The following is a 26,122-nucleotide window of genomic DNA, read 5'->3' on the forward strand; positions in this document are numbered from 1 at the left end:
ATCTCTGGAACCCCAGTTTTGCAGACCTCCTCTGCCCCAAAAGGGGTGTCTTCCATTGGAGTTTCCCCCTCTGCCTCTAGGGGTGAACTCGGCACATGTGTCACGGAAAGAGCCCTCTGATTTCCTGTGCCACATCTTACCGCTCCTGTGATTTCTGGTGTAGAATCATTGAGGAGTGGAGTGTCTGACACCAACGGCAGATAGGGTCTTGTCATCTTGTTAGCACCTTGCCAGTGTATCTTTCACTTTAGGGCCAAACAAAGAAGTGGCCTCGATGGGGGCGTTCATGAAGGAAGCCTTAAAGGAGTCCACAAAGTTGCAAAGGTGCATCCAGGCATGTCATCTGGTGACACTCTAGGTGCTCCTTCCGTTGCATGAGAAATAAGACGCATGGAAGAATTGGAAATGGACTCTAGGGTGGCTATCTGAGAAGCCATGTTGTCACAGACCTCATCAGAAATAGCTCCTGCCAAGATTTCAGAGAGTTGGTTGAGAAGATCCTTCTGGAGCTTGGTAAAGTGTGCCAAATAGTTCAAAGATCTTATGGCAAAGGACAATGAAGCAAATACACACTTCCCTAGTCTGTCTATCGCTCGGGACTCCTTGTTGGGTGGATGGACAGTTTGGCTCTCTTCTGCCAAATCCTTCTTAGTTGCAGCGGCCACCACCATGGCATCTACTGGAAGACCTCGTGACCAATGGGGATGCTCAGCTGGGGGCTATAAGATTTTATCAGGCCTCCATGGTATCGCTTCCAGGGTGTCAGGAGCCTTCCATGCCCGCTGGACAATGAGCTGGATGAGCTCATCGACCGGCAGGGTAACACAGGAGGTAGGGGGCTGTGCACAAAATGCCTGCAGGAATACAGATTCCTCAGAGGAAGGATTAGAGGACTTCCAGTCACCCCTCTGTCTAAGGATCTCAAGGATGTCACCAAAGGACACCTCAACCGTGGGGACCCTTCCCCATCATCAAAGTCTGTATCTTCAGTCAACGACTCCTCAGTGGAGTTCATGTGCTTCCTCTTGCACACTTTGCGGGATACTTCCTCAGTGGGAGGCTCTGGGGAAGACAGCAAAGAGGGGGTCTCCTGGGGAGGAGAAATCTGAGGCCCTTGTGCCCGGTGTCTGGCAGTTGTGGCTTGTGCGAGTTGCGGCACAGAAGGGGGAGAGGACTCTGACATGTGGGGCTTGCTAGCAGAGGCAAGTTCCCTCTCTATGGCCTAGAAGGCCAGCCCACCCAAGGAGAGATGGGAGCCTGGAACCAAGCACGACAACCTTGGAACTGGGGTCACACCCCATCCCGATGAGCTGACCCCCAGACCAGGAGTCTCAAGAGGACTGTGAAGCATGAGAGAGGGAGGATTCCTGGAGGGTGCCATAGAAAAAAATTGGCGTGGAACCAAGAATGCCCTCCCACGTGGCACAGCCACTGGCCTGAGAAGAGCCCAATGCCCAGTGCACCGAGGGCCACAAGGACGACTCTGGTTCCAAAGTGAGATCCACTATTGGAGTTAGAGGAAGGGAAGCTGCTGTCAGAGTAATGGGCTTTGATACTTGGGTGGAAGTTGAAAGAGGAGTGTATGTTGGAGTTTGAGGAGATATATGTTCACCTGAAGGAGGGAATGTGGATTTTGATGGTAGAGAGAGACCTCTGGCCACAAGCAACTGGTCAACAGGCTGCAACACATCTTGCTCAGAGAGGCTCCTGCTCGACCTCATAGAGAAACCTGACGGCAGTTCTGGCCTTTCTAGAAAAGGACTATATTGGTGAGAACAGTTCTGTTAACAACAGCCTGAGAGTGTCCAGTACCTTCAACCCACCAATGCACCCATTGTTGTGTGTATTTGAACATTTATGTGAGTCTGACCTTAGGCACTTGCAAAGATACAACAAGAATAGTGTTGCTACACTAAACATGGATGCCGGAGAGAGGGGTATCCTGAGTTTAACCAAAAGTCTTCCTATCAGATTTTTAAAACCAGACAAGGGTAGACTAGTTGTTATGAATTCAAGTGACTACAATTCAAGAATGTGTCTGGTCTTGGAAAGTGGTATTTATGCTGAATCCAGTGTCAATGAGATGAATGGAGCCTATAAAAAGGTTAATTGTTTCTTAAATGATTTATTCATTGAAGGTATGATAGAGATGGACATATTCAATTACTTGTCTACACCTAGCCCTAAAATACCAACATTATTTGGGTTGCCAAAATTGCACAAAGACCAACAAAATCCACCTATGAGGGTCTTAGTCAACTCCTGGGGGGGTCTATCACATACGTAAGTGTGAAGTACATTGATTCTATCTTGAAGAAGTATGTCAAAAAAGAAGAAAAAGTTTGCAGAGTCTCATGGGCATTTCTATTTCCATTAACAGTAGACGTGGTTGACTTATATTTCTCTATTCCCCATGTGGAAGGTATTGAGGGGGTAGTCGAGAGACTATTAGTGTATGGGGCCAACAGTAGAGAAATTAGGTTATTTCAAGAAATCATGGAAGTTATTCTGACTAACAACTTTGTAATGTTCAACAACACAATTTACAAACAACAAATTGGTGTGGCTATGGGTTCACCATGTGGGGGGTGCTATGCTAACTTGGTGCTGGCTAGCTGGGAACATAAAAACATTCTTTCAGATAATGAGTGTTCTGACAGAATAAAGATGTACACAAGATTTTTGGATGACATTTTTATACTGTTTAAGGGTACTGTATCCAAAGCCCAGAGTTTTGTGCAACATCTTAACAGCAGCACCAGTTTTTTCAAGTTCACCCACACATATCATGAGAATTCCATTACGTATTTAGACTGAGTTAAAAAAAGAACATAGAACAGTGCTATGTAGCCAGGATCTACCATAAACCCACATATTCTAACACCATGCTTCACTACACAAGTTGCCATTCTATACATCAGAAAAGATCTGTACTTATAGGACAACTTGTCCATGCAGCAAGGATGGTGACTGATGAAGTGACTTTCCTTGAAGAATGTGAGACACTTAAAGTTATGTTTCTAAAGAGAGGTTACCCAGACACATTGGTCCTTGATTTAGTAAATGAAGTCGTAAACAAAAGGAGAGAAGGGTTTTATAAACCACTTCTTAAACCTACTATTGGGTCAGTCACCTCAGAAGAGGATGTGAATTTGGAAGTAACCACTAATACAATTCATGATTGTACACAAACAGTAGGTGTAGCCACTAGAAAGATTTCAAGTAGTTTTGTTACCTCATTTTGTTTGCAAGTCAAAGCAATTGAGGTTATATTTAAAAGAAACTGGAGCATCTTCATGATGGAACCAGACGTGTTGGAGAAGTTGGGTAATTCACCATCTTTTATTCACAGGAAGAACAGGAACTTGAAACAGATCTTGGAAATGGAACCTCAGACCTGTAGTAGATCTGATGGTACATTTAAATGTGAAAACTGTAACTATTGCAGATATATAGCAACAGGGACAGAATTCCCAGCAGGTTCCTTTAAGGTAAAAACTAAGGGTAGATTTAACTAACTCTAAATCCGTTGTCTACCTGACTAGTTGTGTAGCCTGTCCAGCATATTATGTTGGTAAGACGGACAGAAAACTAAGAGAGAGGATTTATGAGCACACATACCATATTAGAAAAAAGTCACCTTCTAATGCATTGGCAAGGCATTGTGCTGAACACCCAACACACCACTTTCACTTCAGAGTGATTTGTCAGGTTACTGTTAATCTAAACGGGGGTCCTTATCATCTAATTTTGGAAAGACAGGAGTTGATTTGGCAACTGCGTCTCAACTCTTATATCCCCCCAGGTTTGAATGAAGTCACTTCCATTGCCTGTATTCTGAAATTAAAGAGCCTAATGCTCTAGACAATTCTTTAGTCTAACTAACTAGTCTTTTAAACAGCTTTATATGTAGTTGAGTAAAAGAATGCAGGTTTTTCGCTTCATGTTTTAAATCTTTTAAAAATATGTCTCATCTTACATCTAAGCTTGCTTCACCCTTGTTGGCGATTTGTGAAAGCATTACAGTTGAGTAGATCAACACTGGTTAAAGTTGAAATTTCAGCCTCTAATTCTATTTTATTTTTATTTTATTTTGAGTGTAGCTTTTTTTAGTCCACTTGGAGCGCTCTTGTAACTCATAGCAATCTGTATATAAATATTTACATTTATATATATATTTTCCATAGTTTTTTCATCATTTTTTATCACATATTTTAAGAGTTACACTCTGTCCACCTAAATGCAGTGATTTAATGCGTCTTTATTTGTGCGCAAAAGCAGCTATACATTTTTGTTCTTTACAGGTTTTCACAGTTGCTCTTTTTGTATTTGACTTGTTGCTGATGTCATGTGTCCAAGCTTAATTACTTATGCAATACCATTGGTTAAAGTTTTTTGAAACCACCATGTGGTCTGTGTTAAAGTGAGCACTTGTGCTACTGTTGTAGGTCTGAAGAACTCTTCTAAATTAAGACGTAAAGCGCTTAACCATTTATTTTTGTATCATACTGTTTAATTCATAGATTCATAGATTCATAGATTAGTACTAAGCTAACTGCCCTTGCGAGCCATTTTAAGCCTAGCCAATTATAACTTGTGAGACTCAAACCATGCACCTTGTGTTTGCAAGGCAAACACCTTAACCATTAGGCCACCCTCCCAACCCTAAAATAAATTCCCACTGTCAGTCCCAAACCCAGGACCTTGTTAACATTAGTCTGTATGACCTACCACTAAGCCATGCCTGCCTTATTGCAAAGTAATAAACCTTTTTTTACTTTTTTTCACTTACTGAGGATGCACAAGCCAGTCCCAAGCTCGGATAAATGGGGAGGGTTGCGTCAGGAAGGGCATCCGGCGTAAAAATTCTGCCACATAACTTACGGTGCGAAAATTTCATATTTCCATACCGGATCAGTCGAGGCCAGGGTTAACAATGACCGCCACCAGTACTGTTAGCCAACAGGGTGCTGGTGGAAATTGGGCTACTGTTGACCGAAGGAGAAGAGGAGGGTGAAGGCATGCCCGAAGGCAGGAAGAGAGGAGGAAGGTTACGAGTATAGCAGTGAGGGTAGGAACTTTGAATGTTGGCAGTATGACTGGTACAGGAAGAGAGCTAGCTGATATGATAGAGAGAAGGAAAGCTGATATATTGTGCGTGCAAGAGACCAGATGGAAGGGAAGTAAGGCCAGGTGTTTAGGAAACGGGTTCAAATTGTTCTATCATGGTGTGGATGGCAGGAGAAATGGGGTAGGGGTTATACTAAAGGAACAATATGCCAAGAGTGTTTTAGACGTGAAGAGAGTGTCTGACAGAGTGATGTTTATGAAGCTCGAAATTGATGGTGTAATGATGAATGTTGTTAGTGCATATGCTCCACAAGTTGGGTGTGCGATGGATGAGAAAGAGAAATTTTGGAGTGAGTTGGATGAAGTTGTGGTGAGTGTACCCAAGGGTGAGAGACTAGTGATTGGAGCGGACTTTAATGGGCATGTTGGTGAAGTGAAAAGAGAGGATGAGAAAGTGATGTGTAGGTATGGTGTTAAGGAGAGGAATGCAGAAGGTCAGATGATTGTGGATTTTGCAAAAAGGATGGACATGGCTGTGGTGAATACGTATTTTAAGAAGAGGGAGGAGCATAGGGTGACGTACAAGAGTGGAGGAAGATGCACACAGGTGGATTATATCCTATGTAGGAGGGCCAGTCTGAAGGAGATTGGAGACTGTAAAGTGGTGGCAGGGGAAAGTGTAGTTAAGCAGCATAGAATGGTGGTCTGTAGGATGACGTTGGTGATCAAGAAGAGGAGGAGGAGTGTGAAAGTAGTGCCAAGGATTAAATGGTGGAAGTTAAAAAAGGGTGATTGTGAAGTGGAGTTTAGGGAAAAGTTAAGACAGGCACTGGGAGGCAGTGGAGAGTTACCGAATAGCTGGGTAACTACAGCAGAACTAGTAAGGGAGACTGCTAGAAAGGTGCTTGGTGTGACATCTGGACAGAGGAAGGAGGACAAGGAGATCTGGTGGTGGAATGAGGAAGTACAGGAGAGTATACAGAGGAAGAAGCTGGCGAAGAAGACGTGAGATTGTCACAGAGATGAAGAAAGTAGACATGACTATAAGGAGATGAGGTGCATGGCAAAGAGAGAGGTGGCGAAAGCTAAGGATAAGGCGTATGGAGAGTTGTATGAGAGATTGGACACTAAAGAGGGAGAAAAGGACCTGTACCGATTGGCTAGACAGAGGGACAGAGCTGGGAAAGATGTGCAGCAAGTAAGGGTGATAAAGGATAGTGAGGGAAAGGTACTCACAAGAGAGGAGAGTGTGTTGAGTAGATGGAAAGAGTATTTTGAGAGGCTGATGAATGAAGAGAATGAGAGAGAGAGAAGGTTGGATGATGTAGGGATAGTGAATCAGGAAGTGAAACACATTAGCAAGGAGGAAGTAAGGACAGCTATGAAGAGGATGAAGAATGGAAAGGCTGTTGGCCCAGATGACATCCCAATGGAAGCATGGAGGTGCTTAGGAGAAATGGCAGTGGAATTTTTAACTAGATTGTTTAATGAAATTTTGGAAAGTCAGAGGATGCCTGAGGAGTGGAGAAAATGTGTTTTGGTACCTATCTTTAAGAATAAGGGTGATGTGCAGAGCTGCAGTAACTACAGAGGGATAAAATTGATCAGTCACAGCTTGAAGTTATGGGAGAGAGTAGTAGAAGCTAGGTTAAGAAGGGAGGTGATGATTAGTGATCAGCAGTATGGTTTCATGCCAGGAAAGAACACTACAGATGCGATGTTTGCTCTGAGAGTGTTATTGGAGAAATACAGAGAAGGTCAGAAGGAGTTGCATTGTGTCTTTGTAGACTTGGAGAAAGCATATGACAGAGTGCCTAGAGAAGAGTTGTGGTATTGTATGCGGAAGTCGGGAGTGGCAGAGAAGTATATAAGAGTGGTACAGGATATGTACGAGGGTAGTGTGACAGTGGTGAGGACTGCAGTGGGAGTGACAGATCCATTTAAGGTGGAGGTGGGATTACATCAAGGATCAGCTCTGAATCCTTTCTTATTTGCAGTGGTGATGGACAGGTTGACAGATGAGATCAGACAGGAGGCTCCGTGGACTATAATGTTTGCAGATGACATTGTGATCTGTAGTGAGAGTAGGAATCAGGTTGAGGAGACTCTGGAGAGGTGGAGATATGCTCTAGAGAGCAGAGGAATGAAGGTCAGCAGGGCTAAGACAGAATATATGTGTGTAAATGAGAGGGAGGGTAGAGGAATGGTGAGGATGCAGGGAGTAGAGTTGGTAAAGGTGGACGAGTTTAAGTACTTGGGATCAACAGTTCAGAGTAATGGTGAATGTGGAAGAGAGGTGAAGAAGAGAGTACAGGCAGGGTGGAATGGGTGGAGAAGAGTGTCAGGAGTGATTTGTGACAGACGGGTACCAGTAAGAGTGAAAGGGAAGGTCTACAAGACAGCAGTGAGACCAGCTATGTTATATGGGTTGGAGACAGTGGCATTGGCAAAAAGGCAGGAGTCAGAGCTGGATGTGGCACAGTTAAAGATGTTAAGATTTACACTTGGTGTGACTAGGATGGATAGGATTAGGAATCAGTATATTAGAGGGTCAGCTCATGTTGGACTGTTTAGAGACAAAGCAAGAGAGACGAGATTGTGTTGGTTTGGACATGTGCTGAGGAGGGATGATGAGTATATTGGGAAAAAGATGCTAAGGATGGAGCTGCCAGGTAAGAGGAAAAGAGGAAGGCTTAAGATAAGGTTTATGGATGTGGTGAGAGAGGACATGCAGGTGGTTGGTGTGACAGAGCAAAATGCAGAGGATAGGAAGAAATGGAAAGAGATGATCCGCTGTGGCGACCCCTAACGAGAAAAGCCGAAAGATGATGATGAGATGGTGCTGAAAAGGACTGTACTGAAGAACATGGTGCCAAAAGTGTCTGCACCGTGGAGGACAGTAACATCATACTCGAGTCCAAAGGGGATTGTACCAGTGGTGCCGAAGAGGACTGTACCTGCATGGACGGTACCAGTAAGGGCTATGACAGAACTGTCAGAGCCATAATTGTCTGCACCGGGAACTCCGGTGTCAATAAGGAGGACATAGCTGGAGCAAGAATCAGCTGGGGTGGTGCAGAGCCTGGAACTGACAGGGTCACAGGTGGCAGCGCCGAAGTAGTAGTCATTTTCACCTTCTTATGAGTCGACTCCCTACGATCTCCAGAAGGAGATGAAGTGAGCGACCTCGGTGAGGAAGAGGGAGAATGCCTCTTATGGGGTTTAGCAGGAGGGGGTGAGCCCTCCGACCCAGAAATAGCCTCACAGAAAGGAGATTTGAGAAGGCCTTTAAAGATTATTTTTTCTTTCTCTCTTTAAGAGTCCTGGTCAAAAAATTTCTACAAATCCCACACAGGGGATCCACATTAAGGTGGGAGACATTCAAACAATAGACGCATAAGTCATGGCCATCGGAAAGTGATAACTTACAGCCACAGTCCTTACACTGCTTAAAACCAACACTTCTTTTCTTATCCAACATAATGATGTGGAGAAGAACAGTACCAAAAAGAAGAGGAAAGGCTACCCAAAAGGGTAAGAAGGGAGAAGTAAGAAGGATTACCAACAATGGTAATTAAGAATTACCTCAAAGGTAGGAAAAGGGTAATAAAGAGAAATAGACTAAAGGGAGAGAGTCTTAAGGATACAATGGGGTAGGAGAATAATACTAGAAACTGTTTGAAAAACTTTAAAGTAGAAACGATATATAAAACTTTCAAAAAATTAGACACTTAGCTGAAGAGAGTGGCGTGACATAGCTGTACAGCAACGCGACAAACGAGATCCGAGGTAACAGGGAGCAGATCATTCTGGGAAGTACCTTGGCTTGAGAGTTTTTGGCTGATGCAAGCTTGATATTTGGCTGGCTCAGTTCTGAGGATGGAACCGATAACCCATCAGTAAGGAATGAATGAAGATTAAAAACATCAGATTATATTTTCTGTACTCAGACCTCACATTGCTGCATGTACTCTGGCTAATATTTTAAAAATGCACACTAGTCTAAATGTTGCTCTTTTACACAAAGAAACACACATCATGTACCTACTGCTTACAAATGGTAGATCATTTATATGACAACTGCAGGGATACAGGATAAAGTTTGTGATGGAAGCATTGAATTTAATGCTACAGCCGTATCAACTGTTGAGTTACTAATTTAAGAATATAATTTCAAATACTAGCAGAATGGAGTAAATGAACTATGCTCCTGTGTGTTCATATTCACTTTTACAGGCTGATAAAGTATAATATGCTAGAAGGGTTGGATCACTGGACGACTGAATTGGTCCATTTCTGTCTCTGTCACAAGTACATGTGCACAGGCACAACCACAGATATGGACACTGAAGGACACACACGCACATGTGCACACACACACACACACACACACACACACACACACACACACACACACACACACACACACACACACACACACACACACACACACACACACACATCAGTGAGTACTGGAGTTCAAAAATTTACAAAGTGCGAATAACAATGGCCCAGAAAGGGCTTTGATATCTAATGACAAACTACTAATAATCTTATTTTAACAATATAATACTACAGCCAGTAATGGTTTCAAGGGAATGCAGGAAAGTGCAAAAGTAGGGGCAAAGTCAAAACTTGTAATTACAGACCAGCAGGCTGACTTTCATGAAGTAGAAATTAATGGCATAATCAATACTGAAGAATTATTCAATATCTTAAAGAGTGCAGATAACAATAACTTACGTAACATCGATTCAAAAGAGGCATGGCACATCCAAGAAATTAACAATTAAATAACTATGTAAGAAAGTTACTGTGGTGTAGTGGATAGGGGGCTTACAAACATTTCAACACCAGCAACATAAGTTGGTAGGCACATAGATTCATAGGTAGGTACTAGGCTATCTGGCTGAAGGCATTTATAAGCCTAGCCGGAATGTGTTGGCTTTCGCCGCCTTCATAGATTAGTTCCCTGTGCCTCTGTCCAGCATAGCCATTGAAGTAATACCTGGGGTAAACTTTCTGTTTCCCATCCACTCGTCAAGGTTTCTCTTGAAGAGGGTTAGTGAGGAGCTCTGCATAATGTAGATTGGAATCTTGTTCCAGAGCATGGGAAGTATCTCGGACAGGAATCTATCCCTCCAGCACGTCCTATTTATTGTTGTGGTGAGGTTTAGATCCCTGGAGCATGTGGCTTGAAGGGATATGGTTTTCTTTAGGTGGAGCATGTCCATCAATTTTGGGTTGGACATGGCCTTGTATGTTAGGCAGAGATCACCTCTGAGTAGGCAGTATGCAACTGAGTACAGCTGGAGTTTCTTCAGTTGAGCTGCATAGGGCATCTGCTTGAGGCTAGTGATCCTCTTGGTGAGTTACTTCTGTGGTCTTTCCAGTTGTTGCAGGTGTCTTGTAAGGTACATCCCAAATGGGGCATTGTACTCTATGATGGGTCTGATGAGTGATGCGTAGAGGGGCCCAATGCCCTCTTTCAATTTGGATGCAAACCCTTTTGTAATTAGGTGGGCCACATAGAAGAATTTTCTAACCACTTTGGCAATGTGATTATCAAAGGAGAGGTTACTATCTACTTGGGTCTCCGGATCCCTTATTACGTCTTCCATATTTAGGGGGATACCACTTATGTGGTAGTTTGTGGGTACTCTGTTTTTTCCAAAGGGGATGACTATGCACTTTTTGGCATTTATCTTGAGGCCATGGTTTTGACACCAGGTATCTGTCTCAGTGAGACCCTTTTGGAGGATGTCTGTGTTAGCCGGCGAGTCAATTATAGCCCCTAGTTTGCAGTCGTCTGTGAACTTGGTCAGCCATAATCCTCCTGTGCTTGCCTGTACCTCTGAGAAGTATATGCCGAACAGGAGGGGTCCTAGAACTGAGCCCTGGGAAACGCCACTTGTAACCGGTTTAGAGTCAGACCTAGCTCCCGCAACTCTTACCATATGGGTTCTGTCAGTGAGCCAGTTGGCAACCCATCTCGTGATGTAGGGGTTTATGTTCAGGCTGGTGAGCTTGTCTATAATACCTGAGTGGGGAATGGTGTTGAAGGCCTTTGCGAGGTCTAGGTAGGCTGTTTGGACCAGCTTTCCCTCATCTATAGCCTTGGTAATTGTCTCAAAGAAGTCCACCAGGACATTGAATTTAAGGTGAAGTGGAAGGGTTAACCAGTGGGATGCCATATCAGAATTTGTATCTGCCCAATTCAGAGCATCTTAGCGACACTGCAGAAAAGTCACAAAGGATATAATGAATTTTTCAGCTGACAAGTACCTGTAGTAGTGCTGATAATGGACTATAGCACTTTCAACAGGAAGTATTAGCAAGAGACAGGAATAGTCAAGAGTAACAGTAATGAATATTTATAAGAAATTTATAAGGTTTTTACTGTCACACTGTTTGTAAAGCTTTTTAGCTAATTTCACTGTGTGAAAGGTATTAACTGGGCATTATTTCTACTTGTTAAGCACCTGTTTGTTTGTTCTTATTTCCTGCCAAGGAGTGTATCATATAACTGATCTGTTTACAGTTAAAAATATTCTGTAGAGTCTCCTTGCTCCTTTATCTGTTTAAAAACTTTCATTTTGTGGCTCACTGACGTTCTTCTGCTGTGATAAACATTTTTGTAGTTTTTACTGTCTAAAAGAGTGTAGGCTAGTAGCTGTAGTATTGTTCCCCACCCTTCCTGTTGGTGTATTGCTGTTATACTCGGTGGCTTTGCAGTTGCCCGCCCCTACAGTAAATTTGATCTGGGACACTCCTCCCAGTCTAGTGTCATTAGCTCATTCTACGTAATACACAGAGAACATTTGAGAAGGCCAACCCACTTAGTTTCCTAACCTTGAATTATCTTCTGCTTCTCCTCTCTCCCTTTCCTTTACAAAAAAAGAAAAAAAACTTTGCTAGAATCTCCCTGTGTTCTGCTTAACTGTAACAACTGTAGTCCAGATACAGATTTGCTATATACAGTACTGTTTGTAAGCTTCTGAGCCCCCCAAGCCTGTCTGTGTTTGAGGGAAGCCTTCTAGCTTATCAGTGGGAGTGGTAAGCACTAGGTAACCTATCTACCACATAAGAAGTGGTTTCTGGCCCAGAAATTATAGTTATTGGCCATTTGGGCAGTTTTTCCATCTCTCTCAACTTCCTGATTTAAAAGCCCGCATTTGCACTTGTTCCCCCCTCCTTTCTGTAACTAGTCTAGTCCAGATACAGATTTTCTGTATCCAGGACTGTTTGTAAGCTCCTGAGCCCCCCAAGACTTTCTGTGTTGGAGGGAAGCCTTCTAGCTTATCAGTGGGAATGCTAAGCACAAGGTAGCCTATCTACCACAAGAGGAGTGGTTTCTGGCCCAGAAATTGTAGTTATTGGCTGTTTGGGCAGTTTTTCCATCTCTCTCAACTTTCCAATTTAAAAGCCCGCATTTGCACTTGTTTCTTTCCTGTAACTAGTCTAGTTCAGATACAGATTCTTAGTTGTAGCACTTGAATTTGCTTATTCATGCTCAGCACTTGTTCAGAACTCATTGTAAGCACTAAATAAGCTACAAATTAGTACAGCACTCAAACTTCCTCATTACCTAGAGGAAAACAGTTTTTGTACTTACTTTCCTCACTTGTCTAAGAGGAAAATATTTTTTTATTCAGGCATGTCCAAGGGTCAGCTCCCAGTGTTCTCTCCTGTCTATCTGATGAATCTGGGCATCTTGGGGCAATGTAGAATATGCCTCATGCACACAGACAACCCTCTCCTCCTACCACCCAACACTACAACCTGTGATAGATGCACTTGTCTAGCCAAACTGGAGGTAAAGCTCTCTCCAACCAAGACTGAGTTTGACAGTCAAGAGGACAAGGTAAACACTTGCACCACACCACACTCATCACATAGTCCCACTAAACCTACACCACCAAAATCCACACATAGAAACACAAAAACATTCGTGGAGGCTCTCAATAATAATCTGCTCAAGCAGCAGAGACCTCCAAAGCAGAAACACAAGCAACCTCCACCCCTGAACACAACCCAAATGACACAAAGACCACAAACTCAGTGTGCCACTCAACCACATCCCATAAGGCAAAACAACATACCCAACACACTAGTCATAGGTGACTCTATAGTCAGGCACACTGATGTCCCACTCACCAGCCTAAACAAGGAGAAGGTTACTGTCAGCTACCTGTCAGGTGCCAGGATCTGCCACATAGCCCACGCACTCAGGTCACTGCACAAGTACAAATATGACTGTCATTGTCCATGTTGGTGTGAACAACCTAAGACGTACCTCCCTGGAGTACATGAAAAGAGACATGGAAGAGGTATCCGATCTTGTAGCCCAAGCAGGTATGACCCTAGCCCTGAGTTGCATTCTGCCATTGCCCAGAATGATACTGCAGTACAAGGACAAAATGATTGACTTCAACAATTGGCTAAGCTTCTGGTGTCATTCTAAGGGGATCCAGTATCTGTCTGCCTGGGACGAAATGGTCGATAGACCACGCTGCTTTGCCAGAGATGGCCTGCACCTGTCACCCCTGGCATTCCAGATGCTGGCTAAGGCTCTTGCCTCCCCTATAGTGCCTTTTTTAGGCAAGGTTCAAATGACAAATTCACCACCGTAACAAGAACAGGTAAGCAAAAACTGAGGGTAATGCTACTCAATGCTAGAAGTCTAAATCTCAAGATGCACTCCCTCGAGGCACTCCTTAAAATGGAGAACATTGATAACTGCAGTGACTGAGATCTGGTTCAAGGCTCCAGAGAGCACCCCTGCATTACCAGGCTACAACTCATACCACACGTTTTTGGCCATCTAACCTGGACCAGAACACCAAAGGCGGAGGTGTGTCCATATTCATTAAGGATATCCACACCTTCAGGCTAGTTGCTCAGCATAATGCATCCGAGGTTAGCCAAGTGCAACTAACTCTGGGCAAAAGTGCAATCCAAATTGTAGCTTGCTATAGATCCCCCACCATGCCCCAGGATCCCCACTCCTGTTTTCTTGATATACTGGAAAATATTAGGGTTCAACCAAACACCCTAATAATAGGCAATTTCAACTGCCCCACCATTAACTGGGAAAACTTCTCATGTACCAACTCCTTCGCGCAACGCTTTCTGGAATTCATAAATTCCAATGCCCTGGATCAACTTATCCACACCCCCACCAGGGGCAACAATATCCTAGACCTAGTCATTACCAGCATGAGTCACTGGTATTCCAGACCTGAAGTCAACTCCTCGTTGGTCAGATCAGACCATAAGCTAATTACTCTAGATATCCACATCCCAACCCCCCCATTAAGGAAAGCAAGGTAAAAAATTTCTCCAAAGCCAACTTCATGCTTCTTAAGACAGAAGTGGTGAACTTCATGACACCCATGCAGATGGACAATACAGTTACAACTGCTGAATATTACACAAATGCACTCTATAAGCACTAATATGAGTGCATGGATTATGCTATCCCAAACAGAACAAGACACTATCCTGCAAAAAAAGGAAGCCAATCTGGTGATCCCCTGCCATAAACAAACTCTACAACAGAAGGAAGAAACTGTTGCAAAAGAGAGTAAAATCCCACGAGTGGAGGAGCTCCCTGGTCAGCCTCAGTAAGAAGATGAGATCCCTTATAAGATCCTCCAAAGCTAGCTAGGAAAACAAAATTGCCACTGATTCTAAGGACAACCACAAATCATTCTATAGCTATGTCAAGAATCTCAATGGCAACACCAAAATCTGCTCTGAGTTACAGCACAATGGCATGAAAATTACAGAAACAACTGATATTGCCAACATTCTGGCAGATAGGATCAGTGCTAACTTTACCCCCTCACCTCCTAAAGGACCCATATCTATACAGGAAGAATGCAGAATCCCTGTATTCACAACTGCGCAGGTAAAAGCTGCACTCTCTAAAGCCAAAAACACAGCATCCATGGGACCGAACAACATCCCAGGCTGTGTTTTACACAAACTTCAGAACTAACTGGCTCCCCACCTAAGCACCATATTCAATCATAGCCTCACATCAGGCTTTGTGCCCACTGAATGGCGCACAGCAACAGTCATCCCACTCCACAAAGGGGGAGCCACTGATCCCGGGACCTATCACCCTATTAGACTGACAAGCCTTGTCTGTAAGGCCATGGAACGCATCACCATGGAACTCAAACAAAGACACTGGTAACCTCCAAACTCTGGACCCCACGCAGTTCGGGTTTGTGAAAGGCAGATCATGCCTCCTGAACCTGATCAACTTCTTTGAGGCAGTCACCAAAGCTGTAGACGGGGGTAAGGTGGTTCACACAGCCGATCTTAACTTCGCCAAGGCTTTCAACACCATCCCCCAGTCTGGAATTATAGCTAAACTCACTAAATTAGGTATAAATCCCTATGGCACAAGATGGGTTGCCAAATGGCTCACTGACAGAACCTGCACTGCAAAAGTTGCAGACTCCAAATTTGACTTCAAACCAGTGACAAGTGGAGTACCACAGGGTTCAGTCCTGGGACCTCTCCTGTTTGGTATCTACTTCTCTGAAGTACAGGCTAACACAGAAGGCCTTTGGGTAATGAAGTTCACAGATGACTGCAAACTAGGAGCCAGAGTAGAGTCCGCAAATGATGTGGGCATCCTACAGAAGGGCTTCACTGAGACAGTTGCCTGGTGTCAGAGCCATGGCCTCAAGCTCAATGCCAAAATGTGCATTGTCATCCCCTTTGGTAAAAACTCTGTAGCCATGAACTACCACATAGGTGGCAGTCTACTTAATGCCAAATGTGTGATAAGAGACCTTGGGACCAAGGTGGACAGTAGTCTCTTCTTTGATAATCAGATCGCCACAGTAGTCAAGAAATCCTGCTATGTGGCACACCTCATCACAAAAGGGTTCTCATCCAGGAAAAAAGAGGTAATTGTTCCCCTCTAATCGACACTCATTAGACCCATTACAGAGTACAACGTCCCTTTTGGAATGTACCTCACAAGACATCTGCAGCAGCTGGAAAGGCCACAGAAGTACCTCACAAAGAGGATTACTGGCCTGAAACAGATGCCCTACACTGACAGTCTCAAAAAACTCCAGCTTTACTCCAGAGCATATCGCCTACTCCGAGGTGATCTCTGCCTAACATATAAAGCTATGTCAAACCCAGAGCTGTTAGACATGCTACATCTAAAGAAATTCCAATCCCTCCAAACTACACGCTCTAGGGACCTAAACCTTGTCACTACAATAAACAGGACATGTTGGAGGGATAGGTTCCTGTCCCAGAGACTTCCCATAGTTTCTGGAACAAGTTACCCATTTATGTCAAGCAAAGTTCCTGATTAGCACTCTTCAAGAAAAATCTTGATGAGTGGATGGGAAATAGGAAATACACCCCGGGGATCACTTCTGTGGCTCTGCTCGACAGGGACACAGGAAAATAACTTTCTTGGGTGGGGTAAGCCAGGGAACCATGTTGGCTAGGCTTACTTGAGCCCTTGGGCCAATAGCCTAGTACCTACTTATGAACCTAAAAGAGAAGAAAAGCAAAGTCATGCACATGAGGCTCTGCATCCTAGAAGTAGAGCAGATGATGGCAAATTAACTGTTGATACAAACTGAACAGAACAAGATCTGAGGACACTTAGAAATGGCCATCACACACTGTGACACAACAACCACATGAGCCTACGAGGTACTTCAACTTATAAAGGGGATCACACAGTCTCTAGGAAGAACTTATTAGTCATAGTTTGGTATAAACTATGAATGAGACCTCAACTATAGTACTGTATCTAACCCTGGAGCCACAACACTATAAAAGAAAATAGAACAAAGCCAGACCAATAAGGTTAAGTAAAGCAGTGTTGAGGTGGCAACCAAAGCCTTGCAGATAAAACTTTTTGAAACCCCAAAGAAACACTGACAAAGGTCAGAAGGTCAGATGCACACAGAGACATGGCAAGATGCAAATGTACATATATGTCAAGGTAGCACAATGCAGAATTGTTCAATATCCTACAGCATGTGTGTGTGTGTGTGTGTGTGTGTGTGTGAGTGTGTGTGTGTGTGTGTGTGTGTGCGTGCGCACGGGCACACACACTCACTTTTGTTTTGAGGGGTCAACAAGACATTGCTAATTAGAATGTTTTAACTTTATATGTGTCATCAAAATGTTCAAAGTTAATAGAATACCTTTGGGCCTGATTCGAAAAGACTTGCTCTCAGTTTAAGTGACCACTTACACTGAGAGCAAGCCTTTTGGAATCCAGGCCCTAGGGTAAGGCTGTTTATAAATAGGCCTTACAGCAAAGTAAGATCACTTAAACTGAGAGCATAGCTTTCAGTATTGGGGAAGGCTTACACTGGAGTAAGTCACTTACACTGAGAGCAAATCTTTTGGAATCTGGCCTTTTTGTGTGCATCTACAAAAATCCATCTTTTCCTCTGTAGTTTATGTACTGAATTAGGTAACTAGATAATTAACAGTGACCAAGTAAGTGGACAGATTGAAAGGAGAAATAATCCCTTTCTGCCAAACCTTTGCTCTGGATCTGGTTTGCAGATTTTATTCTACCACTTTAAAGAATTGTTTTTTATTGCAAATGTATTTCCCTCTGCAAGTAGGCTACTATTCTGTCTTTAAAATGTGTCTTTTTATGACAAAAAAATCTATTGTTTATTAGATTGTTAAATATACGTTTGTTTTAAATTGTGCAGGTTACCTAAAGTAAATAAATAATGGTGTACTTACATGTTTCCAATGAGTAGGTTAACATTTCAAAATAAATTACTTTTACTAATTGGGTTTCATGTTTGTAGCTATCCACATCTCCTTGACCTAGTAATTTATTGGCAGCCATTCCTTTCTGCCCCAACAAGGTAACACCTCCCTGTCATAGGCTTACAGCTATCAATCTAATTGTCTTTAGAAAACTCACCAAAATCCCTTCATGATATTTTCTAATTCCCATGTTTGCAACAAGGCTATTTACAAAAGAAATAATAAGTGAATTTGTCTGATTGTAAGGGAAAGATAATTCAAAATCTTGGAAGATGCTGTGCATTACGTGTCACTTTTTTTTCTTTTATTGATATTTAAGTTTTAGTATTAAGTTCCTGGATTTGAAGCTCACTTCTCCAGTGGTGTGCTCAAGGCACAGTCTTTCAAACAGAATCAGATTAGACACTGCCTTATTGGCCAAGCAGACACCACCTCAAAGTGACCTATAAGATGCAGAATGCACTGACCTTTCTTGCAGCCTGTTCAAATAGTTCAGGTTTTCCAGTCCTCTGATTTTTCTAGTAAATATTTGCTGTACCTCTTCAAGTTGTTTCAGGTGGCTTGTATGAAGGCTATAAAATGCATTTTTGTGATCACTAATGGGTCAGACCAGTGAGGAATAAAGTGGTACAATGATCTCCGTGGAATGACTAGACGTGCCCTTTAGAATAAGATAAGTTGCAGAGTATGCTTTTCTTATTTTGGCAGTTACTCACCCGTCAAAATGTAAATTATTGCAAACATATATGCCTGAATGCTATAAAGACAAAGGGAAAATCCTTATATAACTACAGATGTGATGATTCCTGCCAAAAGTAAAATTAAAAACTCAAGTTCTTTTGTCATAGGCAACATACTTTGTGGCTTGCTATAAAGAATCAAGGAGAACCAAACTAAACCTTTCAGTCATAGTAATTAATATGCTAGTATAATGGGGAGTATGATTATTGTCATAACTGATCTTATCAAGGCTGACAATACCGTGTCCACAATACTGCAAAACACAGATCGTCAACAGAAATGCAAATCATGTTTACATTTTGTAGGTTGGCCAAGCCCCTGTATCTCTGCACACCCACTTATGTTATTATACCAACTCTGAGATCACACAAGCTTGGGGGAAAAAGGGAGAAGTTTTAACACATTTCTTTAAGCTTGGCAACCAGTGGAGATCACAAAATAATTTAAAAAAAATGTCCCTTTCAAAAGTAATCTTAAATTCCACATAAACTCAGTAGCACTATAATGATAACATTAGTTAAAAGTTCCAGATATTCAAATGTTGTTGATTCAGTCATCTGTGACAAAATGGGACATGGCAAGTTCAAGCTATCCCACATGTGGACACACCTCTGACCTGTGGCAATGGGTCCTGGTGGTACTAATTCAAAAACAGTAGTGGGGGGTGTGTCAAACCAGACCCAAACAATTTTAGACCCATCAGTCTGGCAAGCATTCTGAGGGAAATCATGGAGAGAGTCATACAGTAATTCATCAAAAACGGTACACAGACCTTCTTCTTCTTTCGGCTGCTACAGTTAGGGGTCGCCACAGCAGATCAACTGTTTCCATTTCTTCCTGTCCTCTGCATCTTGCTCTGTCACACCAACCGCCTGCATGTCCTCTCTCACCACATCCACAAACTTTATCTTAGGCCTTCCTCTTTTCCTGTTACCTGGCAGCTTCATCCTTAGCATCTTTTTCCCAATGTACTCTGCATCCCTCCTCAGCACATGTCCAAACCAATGTAATCTTGCCTCTCTGGCTTTGTCTCCAAACCTTCCAACCTGGGATGACCCTCTAATATACCTATTCCTAATCCTGTCCATCCTCGTCACACCCAGTGCAAATCTTAACATCTTCAACTCTGCCACGTCAAGCTCTGACTCTGCCTTATTGTCAATGCCACTGTCTCCAACCCGTATAACATAGCTGGTCTCACTACCCTCTTGTAGACCTTCCCTTTCACTCTTACTGGTACTCGTCTGTCACAAATCACTCCTGACACTCTTCTCCACCCACTCCATCCTGCCTGTACTCTCTTCTTCACCTCTCTTCCACACTCACCATTACTCTGAACTGTTGATCCCAAGTACTTAAAGTCATTCACCTTCACCACCTCTACTCCCTGCATCCTCACCATTCCTCTGTCCTCCCTCTCATTCACACACATATATTCTGTCTTAGTCCTGCTGACCTTCATTCCTCTTTGCTCTAGAGCATATCTCCATCTCTCCAGGGTCATCTCCACCTGTTCCCTACTCTCACTACAGATCACAATGTCATCTGCAAACATCATAGTCCATGGGGACTCCTGTCTGATCTCGTCTGTCAACTTGTCCATCACCATTGCAAATAAGAAAGGGCTCAGAGCTGATCCTTGCTGTAATCCCACCTCCACCTTAAATGCATCTGTCACTCCCACCACAGACCTCACCGCTGTCACACTACCGTCGTACATATCCTGTACCACTCTTACATACTTCTCTGACACTCCTGACCTCCTCATACAGTACCACAACTCCTCTCTAGGCACCCTGTCATATGCTTTCTCCAAGTCTACAAAAACACAATTAAACTCCTTCTGACCTTCTCTGTACTTCTCCATCAACACTCTCAGAGCAAACATCGTATCCGTAGTGCACACAGACCTACTTCTGTTAAATATGGAGGAATATGTGTTCACAAAGAGTGGAATCTTCCTTTTAGAAACTCTTGCCATTTTTTTCTAAGAAATAACAGCAGGACTTGATGAACAACTGGAAGTAGAGGCTTTTTATCGTAAACATCGCAAGGCATTCTATACCACTCCACATAAGGGGTTATTTGAAAATTAAATGCATCACATGTTATTCCATCCATACACCATTCAATGATCAGACATTGGTTATGCAACAGGACAAAAAAGGGTGGGAGAGTTACCTGCCTTACCCCATGGGAATTTTATCCCAAAGGGTCGTGTACTATGGACACTTTTTTTGGACTATTATTTTCTGATATAAAAGTTGGAAATGGGCTTTCTAACCAAATATGCAGGTGGATAACCAAATGCTGAGGATCGCAAGCTGGGTATACAGGATTATGACTGGGTCTCTGATTGTAACCTACTTTTTGTGTGCTCAAGACATGGATGTTAAAAAATTCAGCTTCAATTGAGGTGAATCTTGGCAGGTGTGTTGAGAACACATAATATTAGGTTATGACTGGAGATTCAGTCATAATTCTTTGTAGTGCACACACATTCATCTTACAGAAAAAAAAAATAAAAAATGCAAAGTGTTGTCGGCTTTGAAAGCTGGTAAAGCAGTTGGGAACTGCTGTCAGACAGCAGGAGATGTCCTTACCTATTCCCTAAGAAAAGTAGTTAATTCCTAAATAAGTTTTGAGTGGCTGTAATGTTCTAGACAATGGACAGAAATTAAGTCAAAATGAAGTAGTTTAATGTTCTGCTGCTGCTATTTATTGGCTGGCTCTGTCAGAAATTAGTGCCTAGTGCCAGACAAGATCTTAACAGCACATTGGGAGTGTTTAACAGTTATTAAGCATCTTTCTAAGCATTGTTAAGATCAGTTCTCATGCTAGAGTAGCACCGAACCAGGATGTCTTTTAAATGATATTGGAATGGAATCATGGTGCTCCATGCATTACGACATAATCACTTCAATCAAATGCTGAACTTCTCCAAAATGGTCTACAAAAATGCATATATTACAGCAAATATTGTTTTGCCACACACCTGGCTCCATAGAATTATACCATTAATGCTTATGGTATTCCATCAGCAGAGAATTGGGAGCGCAGAGTCAATGTACATCCTAGCTCCTCCAAATTAAATGTCATCTCGCTTTTTCATGAGCTTCAGTGGCAGCCCTGGTAATACAGGTGAGCCCCTTGGAGGAAAGGGCTTCATTTTGGCCCTCTTATTTGGCCTTTACTTCAAAGTTTTTTCAAACAAAAATGATATGGAGCATGTATATAGATCCATCCATTTCGGGTTCAGGCTGAAAAGGATCTTTGCACCAACCCACCTATATGGTTACCAAACTGTAAATAAATATATAAGTAATTGTATATGCCAGGTGTTTTAAGGGGAATATGACACATGGACAACTGGTTTCATTAAGTAGGATTCTTGCAAAGGAGTTCCACTAAAAAAACACTTTCCATGAGCCTAAGCTGTGTAACTGTAGAATTAATGTATACAAATCATGGAGTATGGGGGTTTCCACCCACCTTAGGGTTTACATGGAGCTTCCCCCTATAAAAAAGCGTTAGTTTTATTTTGATGAAAGCGATTTCCAGTGGAACTGATTTGCAGGAACATAACTTGTTGAAACTGTTGTCAGCACATCAAGCTATTACACAAGAAGGAAGAAAGGTGGAGGTGTCTCTGTCTTCATCCAGAAAAGAATCACATCAAGGCTGGTTAAGCAGCATGATGACCACGAGAGTCTTCATGTCCAACTCACCAAAGTCCCTAACCATATCTCAGTGAGCTACAGAACTCCCTCTTGACCCAGGAATATTATATTGCCTACTTAAATGAGCTCGAGTGACTTAGCATTAAACTCAATACCGTTTTCCAGCAAAAGTTCAACTACCCAGCTATAGACCTAGTGGGCCTGCTCAGAGATTCCTTGACTTTGTCAGTACAAATGCCCTTAGAACTAGCCAGAGTACATCCCTGACCTTGTCTTCATTAATTTAGTTGAATAATGCTCTATACCTTGTATCTTCACTTGTCAAGTCTGACCGCAAAGCCACCTTCTTCAAAATAAAATTAAAACCGAAGACCTCACCTTCCCCTGGTACTTTTGGAAACTTGTCCAAGGCAAACTTCTTGCTTGTAAGTGATACTCGTGCAAGTTTCATATCCCCTCAAACACTGAGAGCTCTGCTGTTTTTGCACAAACATAAACATCTAACTTATACCAACATATATATAACTGCATAGAGAAGTGCAGCATCCAGTAAGACAGGAATTTGATCATTAAATTAAAATGCAACTTAGGAACCCAAGTAAAACTACCAAGGACAACCACAAGCCCTCAGTTATACCCACCATCTCAAAGGAAACAAGCATCAGTGTGCTGAGTTGACTGTAGCTGCAACATCTATACTGAAGCTGGGGATATAGCAAACCAACTGGCTGATAACATCAGCTCAAACCTCATCCCTCTCTCACCCTCTGGTAATCTCACAAAAATTTGTAAAAACCACAGTCCAGGAACAAGGAATAAATCACAGCTTTTAGCGTATAAATCCTTTAATCGACGCTTTTGTCAAAGACTTCATCAGAAATAAAACAAAGAAAGACATTTCTACTTGTATATCACAGTCAGTTAAACAATTTATATGCTAAAAGCTGTGATTTATTCCTTGTTCCTGGACTGTGGTTTTACTTTTTTAGTGAAGTGGTTGCACCTTCTTGTTACTTGTTATTTGTAATCTCACAAAAATTTCAGAAACCTGTACACTCCCTGCTAATCACACAGGACAAAGGCAGCATCTATGTGCTCTAACATCCCAGGATGCATGCTGGATAGCATGATATCTTTATGCTGCCAACCACATTTTTTCAATCTCATGTCTCCAAACTGGCTTTGTACTATTGAATGGAAGAAAGCAAGAGTTGTAAGCCTGCACAAGATACAGGTAATTCCTGACCCAGAAGTCTGATCAGCCTCGTGTGTAAAACCATGATAAGACTTATCATTGATCTACTTAAAAAGGACATAAGAAACCTTCAAACACTGGACCTATCCTGGACCTATCCCAATCTGGTTTCCTGAAAGACAGGTCATGCCTACTCAGCTTAATGGACTTTTCCAAAAAGGTCACCAGAATGATGGACAAAGGGAAGACAGTACATACCACCTACATAATATCCCACTCAGGCATTGCTGAAAAGCTTGCTAAATTAGAAATAAACCCCAACATCACCTGACAGATTGCAAACTGGCTGACAGATAGGACACAGGAAGTTAGGACTGAGGAAGCCACCGCCACAAAATGAATGGTCAGTAGTGGGGTCCCACGGGGCTCTGTGCTGGGACCACTCCTGTTTAGCATCTATTTCTCAGAAGCTAAAGCAAACATCAGGGGTCTTTGGTTGACCATGTTTATGGATGATGGCAGGCTGGGAGCAGTCACCGAATCCCCCAAAGACTCAGTGATCACCTAGGAAGGTTTGCTCCAAACAAATAATTGGTGTTAGAGTTATGGACTAAAGATAAATACCAGAATGGTGCATTTCTGTGTGCTTTAGGAAAATGACTGCCCCAGATAACTATCATAGTGTCAATATACCTCTAAGAGCAGACTCAGTAATTAATAATTAGAGAATTTATGTAGACATTGACATAGTATTTATCCAACATGTACCTAGTGTTATAAGGAAGTTCTTTTATATTGTGCAGCTTATAAGTAAAGTGATAGCATCCAAGTGCAGTGATGCCATTGCCCCACTTTACTCAGCCCTCACTAGGCCCATTACCGAGTACGATGCCCCCTTTGATATGCATCTGTCCAGGCATTTGCAACAATTAAAGCAACCACAGAGGCTCCTTACACAGAGGATACTGGGCCTAAAGTCCATGAGAGACCTGTTGCTACTACTAAGCCTCATACAGACTACTAAGAGGCGACCTATGTCTGGCCTATAAGGCATCCTCTGACCTAGTACTAATGTACCTACTGAACATCAGCAAGGCAAATGGTATTAGGAACACCCAGTCCAAAGACATCAACCTCTTCTGCAACCCAAGCAGAACAGTTTGGAGGAAGAGGTACATATCTCACAGGATACCACTACTCTAGAGCAGACTCCCCATCCATGTAAAACAAAGCCTATCCATGTCCCCATTCAAATATAACAAAAACCAATGGATGGGAATTAAGAAATTTACCCTAGGGGTGACCCCTATCCTCCTAATGGATAGAGGCAGTGCTTAAAGTTATGGCAAGGATAGTTAAACACCTATGGGTTAACATAGCTAGGTAACAAACTGGTATCCCAGCTAGGCTTAAATTGTCCCACCAGGGATGATAGCCTAGTATTCTCTTAAGAATCTATGAACCTATGAACATGGAAATGTTCACCTATGCATACCATGCATGTCTGCATATGCCAAGTATTTTATGTGTCCACTACTGACCCATGCCAAGGACATTCACCTGTCCCTTGCCCAGAGACAGAAGATCATTGGTCATTCAGTCTTTACTCAATACATTGTGAAAACTAGTCTGTTCTTGAACCAAGATCATCAGTGGTATGATCAGACCTTTCATGTTTGTGCACAAAGGCTCATATCTAGTCATGCTTCTAAGAACAAAACATTTTTAGCAGATGAGGACTTTTTGGCCCACAGAGTTTGCTCATTAATTGTTGTTTACTGGATAAGCTTTGATCATGCTCTTTAGCAGTATTATAAAAAGAGCTTGCACCACATTGAACAACAGAAGACAGCAGTAAAACGCCTTCAAATTCATGTATTCTTTTATTAGCAACCTATACATTTGCAGGTTTTGATAATTCAGTAAGGCCAACAACAAGATCTTATCATCAATCCTGCTAAATAGATGGATAGAGATGCATGCTTTGTGCCACTGACTGCAGCCTCTTCTGACCACCTTAGATGCATACTTCTATCAATACTAAGAAAACATGCCTTACACTGAATTTCTGTTGTCCACTGCATTTAAAACACTCATTGTACAGTGTTGTCTCCAGATGGGATAAATTACTTTACCTGAAGTCTATGGCACTGAGTCCAATCAGCATCCCTGTGAGCACTGTAGCTTCTTCACGCAGCATGATTGCTCCCTCATCGTAGAACCTCCTGTTAGATGAAGCATAGAAAGATACCGTAAAGAGAAGATATAACCAGCACAGCCTCACAAAGCCTTCAGCATCATGCACCTGTCCTCTGCTGCAGGCCAGGGGTAAGACTAGTTGCATCTCAGCAGGAATATTGTAGGCCAGAGCTAAGACTTGCTACATTTCCTCAGGAATACCTAATGGCATCATGCACAGAAAGGAGGAGGAGGAGGATGAGGATGTCCGGAGAATGCCCACAAGTAATGCATGGCTCCATGCAGAGAACTGACCACTGGGATAGGAACAATTGCCTTACATATAGTCACATAATGGGTATCTGACTTCAGCAGGATTCAGATATGTGACACTGTTTTCAGGACAATGCTCTAGCAAGTATATTGAATTATACAATCTCACAGTATTTAAACCAAGTGGTGAACAATA

General features: G+C 42.6%; 1 protein-coding gene across 2 annotated transcripts in view; it reads right to left on the reverse strand.

Moving 5' to 3' along the window:
* Positions 1-26,122, reverse strand: part of RUNDC3A (RUN domain containing 3A) — a 356,931-nt gene that overhangs the window by 154,195 nt on the left and 176,614 nt on the right. For both annotated transcript variants that reach the window (XM_044055254.1, XM_044055257.1), the window contains exon 5: positions 25,611-25,700. In XM_044055254.1, the coding sequence (XP_043911189.1) occupies positions 25,611-25,700 (90 nt within the window). The remainder of the gene's footprint in view (positions 1-25,610; positions 25,701-26,122) is intronic.

Source organism: Protopterus annectens, chromosome 13.part0, assembly GCF_019279795.1.
Source record: "Protopterus annectens isolate FY-2018-M chromosome 13.part0, PAN1.0, whole genome shotgun sequence".
NCBI lineage: Eukaryota > Metazoa > Chordata > Ceratodontiformes > Protopteridae > Protopterus > Protopterus annectens.